The 9296-nt window shown below is 34.8% G+C and overlaps 1 protein-coding gene across 1 annotated transcript; it reads right to left on the bottom strand.

Moving 5' to 3' along the window:
- Nucleotides 1-5239: 5239 nt before the first annotated feature.
- On the bottom strand, nt 5240-6759 carry LOC147522527 (zinc-finger homeodomain protein 11-like). Its single transcript, XM_086594035.1, has one exon. The coding sequence runs from the start codon at nt 6324-6326 to the stop codon at nt 5406-5408; it is 921 nt and encodes a 306-aa protein (XP_086450161.1). The 5' UTR covers nt 6327-6759; the 3' UTR covers nt 5240-5405.
- Nucleotides 6760-9296: the final 2537 nt, after the last annotated feature.

Below are 9296 nucleotides of genomic sequence, written 5' to 3'. Positions count from 1 at the left end.
ACGATGCCAATTACCTCCGTTTCGAATAACACGTCCAGCCCAGTTTTGTGAATGCTAAATGCATTTTTTCTTTTTTTCTTCTTATTGAGTTTCCATACAGATTTCTTTCTATGAGGGTCTCATTATCTCCATATAAACAACAACAGTGATATAAGGGTACACCTGATATAATCACAAACAAAACATATGAACATTAACAATTACTGTGCTGACACTCAAACACAATGAATCGGCCGTTTCACAAACCACAAAATACCATTACATCGATTCAAGCCCAAACCTATATAGTGAAATATTTCCAAAACTCCATAAGGTGATCTGTGAAGGGAACTGGAAGTGGGATTTTGAAAGAATCCCAAGTTGCCGAAACCTGGCGGTATATGTAAGTGTCGCTTATGGTTACATCCACAAAGTCTTTATTGCTAAAACCTGGCGGAACCACGACTGATAAGGCAAAAACTCAATTTCATGCGCTTGGACAAACCTTCCACAAGACACATGAAACCTTCTAAGAAAATATACACATCAAACACTCTCAATTTCACCTCACCTGTTACATACTTTTTCACTCCATGCAAAAAGAACGAAATCAACATGGAAATAGTAAACACAACTATAGAAACCTTAAACAAACTCTATACACTACTACGTAAAAACAAATCCAAGTTGCTGACGGTACATGTAAGTTTCGCTTATGGTGGCATCCTTAGAATCTTCATTGCTAAAACCTAGCGGAACCGCAACAGCAAAGGCAATCCAAGTCCACCACAATGACTGCTCAGTTGTTTTCTTCTGCTTTTGAATCATGCCTTGAATCATATTCAAGTAGTCAATCTATTTTTTCATCGATTTAGAAAGGGACTTGTTCATCAAGTACATCAACAAACCTTTCACAAGACACATGAATCCTTCTAAGAAAATATACACATCAAACACTCTCAATTTCACCTCACCTGTTACATACTTCTTCGCTCCATGCACAAAGAAAATCAACTTGGAAATAGTAAACACAACTATGGAAACCTTAAAAAAAACTCTATACACAACTATGTAAAAACAAACCCAAGTTGCTGACGGTACATGTAAGTGTCGCTTATGGTGGCATCCAGAGAGTCTTCATTGCTAAAACCTGGCGGAACCCCGACTGAAAAGGCAATCCAAGCTCACCACAATGACTGCTCAGTTGTTTTCTTCTGCTTTTGAATCATGCCTTGAATCATATTCAAGTATTCAGTCCATTTTTTCATCGATCTAGAAAGGGACTTGTTCATCAAGTACATCAACAAACTTTCCACTAGACACATGAATCCTTCTAAGAAAATATACACATCAAACACTCTCAATTTCACCTCACCTGTTACATACTTCTTCACTCCATACAACAAGAACAAGAGTAGAACAAAATCAACATGAAAATAGTAAACACAACTATGGAAACCTTAAAAAACTCTATACACTACTACGTAAAGACAAACCCAAGACGACCTAGAAAGAAACCAACACTGAAGACAACAAACTAAAGCTCAAAATATTTCAATAAACAATGAGAACCGTAAAGGGAGAGGATAATCAAGAAGATGAACCTTAGAAAAATCCATTATCAAGATTTGTGTTCCTGTCCTCCATGAAAAACCTTACCAAAATCACGAAGGACAGGATAATCAAGAAGATGAAGTAAAAAAGCTGGAAGCTTTAGAGGTTTGAAAACACTTTTATAGTTTGGCACAAAAATCGAAGTGAATGTTGTCTCATGTTCGTACAACAAAAACAAGCCAGAAATTGATGATAGTAGATCCATAAATTGCTGGTTCGTGATCCCACAATAGCTAAAGTCCGTTTTCATTTTTGCTCGGTTGAAATCCAACGGTCATTAATTGCTGGTAAGTATCGCTAAGAGAATCTAACGGATAGATATAAATGTGTATGTCAACATCAGAAGTACAAGAGGAGAGAGAGTGTGTTGCAGAGGAGAGAGAGTGTGGCAGGAGAAAAGAGAATATTGTACGGAAGGGCAAAAGAGTCAAAAGCCAATTGAATTGGTCAAAATTAAAAGGCATTGCCGGTTGGAGAACAATGTTGATTTATCATGGCCGAATCAGGCAATTACCCTGAAGTAATTGTGGACTACGCTAGTGGCTGTGGCTGTGGCCTAAAGAGGACAATGGGTTTCACAGTTTCACCATGGTTCAAGTGAAGCGCCAAAAGAAAAGAGAGGAAAGATCAGGACGAATAAATAGTAGAGGTAAGAATGATTAGGGGTAAGCGTGCTTATAGATCAGAATCACCAAGCTGAGATTTGCTTAGGCAGTCAATGGGGATTGGGGACCAAAAAATCCATACTGAACCAGTCCAATCAAGTAGCCTAGGCTGACAAAAGAAATTCCTAGAGTCTCCACATATGATTTTCTTTCTTCTGTCTCGCACCCTTGTCTAATTGTGCGGAGTGCATAGATTAGGGCGTGAAAATAACCCACTGAATGCAAAGATAATATTCCAAAAGCGCTGCCTGGCGCTGTCATCCTTTAAGCCTTCATTTCCACTTGCCCAGAAAGAATATATATATGGGAGTATGGGACAACCAACTTGATTCCAGATGACACCAAAAATTGTCGTTAAGGAAATAAGGAATGCGCGCAACTCTGCAATAGAAATTCTATGCAATTTTCCCTTTCTAACAGCATAGCTCCTGTACGGTGGACCAAATTTGATGTATAAATAATCTATTTTACCATTTATGTAAAAAACCATGAATATGTCGACGAGGTTATAAATTGTGCTAAACCCCGTGATTTGGTTTCTGAACTCCAATTATGGGCAAAAAATTGATTAGACAAGATATCTATGTATATGAATCTAATTAAATCACAGCCACGTCCATCACATGAAATCATAAATATTAGGAATCAATGTCAAGATTCATGAATTTAAGGACAAACAATTGTACGCCAGATTTAGTGTGCATGAAATCAAACCGCGTTAAGACATTTATTACTCTCATCAGGAGGCAAATCAAATGCAGTGGTCAACTGGTCAAGTACCTTAAGCACGTTTTTTTTTCCTGGAATACCTTAAGCACGTTGGTCATGGAAGAAAATTGGCACCATTCAATATTAACGGGTCCTGTATTCCTGATTTCCTGTATTGGGGCACTCATCAAATTAGATTGGACAACCCCCAAATAAAAAAAAAATATATTACAAATATATTATATTACAAGTTTGCCATCAAAGTCCAGGCCCAACAATCAATTCAACTGGTCTCGCTATAACGAAACTCTCGGGTCGTTTGAGTATACACTCAAACGGTCTCATCATGTTGTTTGAATATATATTCAAACAGTTTATCCATATCGTTTGAGTGTACACTCAAACGGTCTCTTCATGTCATTTGAATGTACACTCAAACGGTCTCTTCATGTCATTTGAATGTACACTTCTTCATGTCATTTCAAACGGTCTCTTCATGTCATTTGAATGTACACTCAAACGGTCTTGTCATGTTGTTTCAGTATACACTGAAACTCAAGCAGTTTTTCGCTAGACGATATGGCAGGATCGTTTAGACAGTCTCTAAAACAACATAGCGAGGTCGTTTAGACTTAAAAAATTCAATTTGTTTGTCACAATGTTCATTTTAAAAATCAACTTCCACTTAATCAATCCAAACTCGAACTCAAATTCAAACTCGGAACAACTTCATCAAGCTTGGACTAAACTCAAGTTTAATCAGCCATAACCATTACAAACCTCTCCAACCCACCAAGGCACCAACTATACGAACAAATGAAACAAACTCATGTGCAATTACACATGCCCTATCTCTCTCGTTTCATCAAAAACCACAACAAGCCCATACAAACGCCTTTTTTTTAGTGGACTATAGCCCAAAATAGATGTACTTATAAGTGGGCCAGTTCATGCACTACAAGTCTACAACTAAATTGTCAGGACCATATGGTACAAAATAATGGGCCACCGCCCACCGCTAATTGGATAAATTACACCGTTAACTGCCACGTGTACCCATCTATACTTCGTAAAAAAACGGTTTAGATTTTAAGACTTTAAAAAAAAAAACCAATGCGCAGCAAAGACAAAACAATGCATAAGAACGTATCCACGTGTACCCATCATGTAAAAAAACGGTTTAGGTAAAACATTGAACGTATAAGTTAAGGTAAACATTGCTAAGTTAAGCTAAAAGACTGAATTTAGGCAGTACGGTTCTTAAATCTTACTTAATGCAATCACCTAAATATTAAACAAAGATGACTTTCACCAACCAACCAAACTGGTAACGTAGACAATGTGCTTTCGTCACACAGGGTTATCTGTTTACTTCCCTTAAAAGGAAAGAGTGATCAGAAGGTAAACAAAAAATATTATTATCTCAGTCAATACAGTTTTGGTAATATTTAAGTACCACTTATCAGGATTCTGGTTGTACTTTTTTTATTAGTATAACTATCATTGGGCTTCTAATCCAATTCTAACAAAACAACATTATCTCTAACAATATACCTCACCAAATGCATTCAAGAACAAATTATCCACAATATTTTTAAAGCTATATAGCACCAATATTCCTTCAGCTCAATGTCTGATAATGTGAGAGAAAGGCAAAGCAAAACAAAATAAGAAGGTTTATCTGAAACTAAACTCTAGCTCTTACATGATTAATTAGGTATAAATTTACATTCTATCATGATCTACACAGAACAGATACGGCAGGATTCTCCAAATGTAGAAAAAGAGTAAATATGCAGTAAATAGCTAGGATATGGATTAATTAGATTTCAAAATAATCAACTATTAGCGTGTAACAAAGTTAATAACATTCAACAAACAATGCTTTAAAACTTTCAAAAAGAAATAGAATCCCAAATGAAGAAAAAGACATGACAATGTATGTACTCTAATTATCGCATATTAGAACAAGTTCTTCCTACTTTTACAGCTTGCTAAATAATCAAAATGATAACACAAGCATTCAGCATGCATCACAAGATACAACTTACAGGTTCAAAACTATTCCTTTGGAATCTGTCTCTCTTTCTTATGCTGAAAAAGGCGAAAGGAGATATGCTACTTCAAGAGTCCAAAGGGGAAAAAATGGAAAATGTGAACAAACTCACAAAGCAGTATCATGAATTCATGATACCCACATGCCAGACAGCAATAGTTGAGCTAAAAAGATTAAAACTTATAAAAACACAAAAAAAATCAAAATACTCAAACAATGCCAACAAAATGAATTCCCTTCCTTTTCTTTTCTCCACTTCTCATCTTCTAAAATAAAAGTTAATCAAACATAAGTAAGATCAGAAGATAAGAAACAACTAATTAATACTACTACAATAAGCCTACATCAACAACCAGCTGAAGCTAGATCACCCTCTACGTTAATTAAGAAGAAGATGAACAATTAGTACCAACAACATGAACACTATTACCATTATGATTGTTAATCATGCTGTTGTTGCTACTAATAGTGTTGTTATTATGAAGAAGCAGATTAGCATCACTAGCACTAATACCATTATTACCATCTCTTTTCCCAACAGTGTGCTTGTTGTTGTGCATCCATACTTTCAACACACCTTTACCAACACCAATCTCATTACAAAATTCTTCAACAATTCCTTCATCTCTTTTCTGCATTTTCCAACCCAATTTCTCAGAAAACGAATGCATTTTCTCCTTCTGTTCAGTAGAAAACTTTGTTCTAAATCTTTTTCTCCCACTACCAGTACCATTACTACCACCACCTCCAATTGGGCTAATCACAGTGTTCTCGGGCTTGGCCGAAAGCCCAGCAGTACTTAAAGCTAGTAACATATGCGGAGCAGATGATGGGTAATAAGATGATGAAATGGGAGGTGGAGAAACTGATGAAGTTGGGCTTCGGGCCCGATGAGTTGGAATTTGAGTTGGTTGTTGCTGTTGTTGTATAGGGTGATATTCAATCATATGGGTAGTACCAGCTTGTTCTTCTGGATCTCGACGATGAAAATTTCGGTGACATCCACACGCGGCACATTTTAGTGAAGTTGGGTCAGTTGGTATTGAAGTTGGTGATGGCATAAACTCACCACATCCATCTAATGCATGCCCACCTAGAGTAGCTGCATGATTCTTTAAACATTCTTTGTAAAGCACCACTATAGGTGGTGGTGGAAAATGAGGTTGGTGTGGTTTAAAAGCACCATTTGTGAAAGACAAAATTTTTGAAAGATGTTTAGTTGCAGGTGGTGTTTCTGTTTCTGTTTCTGGAGTGGTGGTTGTGGTGGTGGTGGTGGTTGTGTTGTTGGATGTTTTTAGGTCCATGTTAGAAACATTTGTGGGGCATGTAAAAGATGGTTTAATAAGCTACTATGTAAAGGTGTTATATGAGGTTTAATAAGCCAAAACACAAGGTATGGTATGTTTGGTGGTAATGGATTTTGATGAGTAGTTTTGTTTCATGTAAAGTGGTTGGAAGGTTGAACAGCAAACAAAGCTAGAAGAAGAGAAGGGTGTGATGATTAAAAGAAGAAAAGATTGATCTGATAATTAAAATAAGAAGGAAAGAAGGATTAAAAATCTGAGTTAAATGGATGAGGAGTGTAGAGAATAGAACCAAAACAAGTATCCTTTTTAACCACTCATTTTTCAACTCTGGGTCTAATCTATGGTTAAGTTTATTTAACTATCCACTTGGGTTAAGTTGTTGCAGTTGGTGTAATAAATAGTATCTGAATAAGTAAATTAAATTCTCCTCATCTATCACCTCTGATCATCTGACTCATTTTATCTTGCTAACTCGTTTTTACATTGTGTTTTTTGACCTGTTCTTTACTGTTGATGAGTGAGTTTAATAGGTTTGGTAAACAGACTTGTGTGAAATAATGGTGTTTTGGTGGAAGACCAAATTAGAGTCCAAAACGGATGTTTGAGGGAATTGAGGCTTTGAAAATGTTGACTGATCTTGATTGTCAAGTGGGGCTGGGCAACTGGGCTCTAAAAATAGAGATATTATTGTCGTTTGTGGAAAATGGAGCTTTGGATTTGAATCGTTTGATTGATTGCGTTGTAAGTGTGGTCTGAAACATTGAATTATTCTGTTTATGGAATAGCCGAATAGATATGAATTGATTTTTTGTTTTTGGATAGTGTACAAAAGAAGGGTTCATATTTCAGTCAAATGAAGCTTAAATGATACACCAGATCTAGTAAGCAGGCCGATGGATCTACATTAATGATTATTAAGATACGATCGGGTGATCTACAGTTCTAAACTGTTTGAATTTGGATTAGTCTAGCTAGCTGCCTGGGATTGCCTTCAGCTCAACTTGGGTTGGGTATATAATTTTGTCGTTCAAAGCTCACTCGTAAATATATTAATTTAGTTGAGCTGAAGAAATTTTAGGGCTCGTTCAAATGACTGCCAGAGCATACTCAGCAGTCAGTACTCATTAGTCAGCTTGATGACCATTCTTTCCAAGTAATGTAATAGAGAGTTGATCTAGAAAAACGACCCAAACTTGATACGAACTACTGCGTGTCTCTGTGAGGCTACCTTACCCGGTAGAGCTGGAAATGGTATGGGTTTAGGCTGGATTTTCACTCAAAACTCTTGACTATATTTAGATTTGGTCGATTTATATCTACCAAAAAATATATTATTTTAATATTGTTTATATAAATATAATATATAAATCAATTTTTAAATTTCAAATTATAAATCTGTAAATGGTTTAGATTTTCAAATATTTAGGTGGAATTCTAATCACAAACATATAAACTATATCCGATAAAATTGATTCGGGTTGAAACCAGTACCATTCTCAGGATTCTAGCCCTATTACCAAGTATCAGTCCAAAAAATCAAAATTTTGAGTCGGAGCTAGTGTTCATTATTCCGAACAAAATATCAGAATTTTATTCAATATTTAAATTTTTCAAAAAATTAAAAAAAACAATATAAAATTGAAATATTAATAATTTTAAAATTAATTGAAATTTCAAATATAACATAAATTGAAATATTATAAATTTCGATTTTTAGATTTGTTAGAATTCCAATAATTCTGAAATCCCGAAGTATGGCCAGGGCAAATGTACATTGTCAAAATAATCATTTGGGTTACAAGATTGCTTAATTTCATTGACTTTATGGTAAATTAATTTTGTCAAGGCTTAAGACTAATACACAGGTATTCTGACAAAAGAGTCTGCAATATTTGCTTTTTGTAACATGACATGACAGACATGTTGCCTTGAATTATACAAACTTATTATTAATAAAAATCTAAATGGGCAATCCGCTGATTAAAGACCATGTGTCTTCCCAGGGTCTGACACGTGGCACATCTTTCTCCGAATCAAGCAAACACGTGTATGTCTAAAATAGGTTTTCATTTAAAAATGAGATATGATATGGTGGTTCACTTACTTTTCTGGGTTCAGAAACTGCACAGACAACAATGGTAATGAATGAGGAGATTCTAAATGAAACATCCAATAGGAGTAAAACACGAGGCAGTGATGCTGTCAAGAAACCAATCATTCTTCTGGTTCAAACATTGTTGGGTGTGTAACAGCCATTATTATGGAGTGTTGGAACTCGCAATGCAAATACTAATATCAGGATGTAGTGAGCACTGATCTCATATTTGAAGTAAATATGAACCTAAAAAAAAGGGGGATGGTTTATATATACTTTATATGAACTCGACTTAAGTTACTCTAAAATTACTCCACTACTACATACTTGTTAGAAAGAATAGAAACTAATCTTTTGTGGAAATGCTCTCAACGCAATAGAGATCATCTTCACTCATTTGAAAATGTACAATTTAATTAAAAATAGTTTAGAATGTTATTAAATTATCTAATGGTTTAGATTCTTTTAAATTCATAATAATTTTAATAAAATTAAATATATTCAATTAAACTGATTTTTTATAGGAGTGTTCTTCATCATATAATATATTTCTCTACAAAAAATTAGCCATCAATTCATCTCGTAAGCCCATTTTTAAGAATGGAATAACTTTAGAGTCATTATAAAATAGAGTTCATAAAACCATTATTCCTTCCTAAAAAAAAAAAAAAAAAAAAACTTTACTAATTACATAATATCTTGTTTAGTAAAAAAACACAATTTCCAGTTAGATTTCTAATCCACCCTTCAAATGTAATTTATGTTATTTAACTCATAAGATAAGTCCTTTAGAGATTTTATGTTTCTATATGGATTGTCATAAGATAACTCATTTGATACATCTAAAGTTCACTAGATATATGACAATTATC

This window comes from Coptis chinensis, chromosome 1, assembly GCF_015680905.1.
Source record: "Coptis chinensis isolate HL-2020 chromosome 1, ASM1568090v1, whole genome shotgun sequence".
NCBI lineage: Eukaryota > Viridiplantae > Streptophyta > Magnoliopsida > Ranunculales > Ranunculaceae > Coptis > Coptis chinensis.
The sequence above is the reverse complement of the archived record's forward strand: the minus strand, read 5'-3'. Positions and strand labels throughout refer to the sequence as shown.

Excerpts from the sequence above, each read along its gene's own strand:
- LOC147522527 (XM_086594035.1), bottom strand. The coding sequence starts at position 6,326 with ATGGACCTAAAAACATCCAACAACACAACCACCACCACCACCACAACC.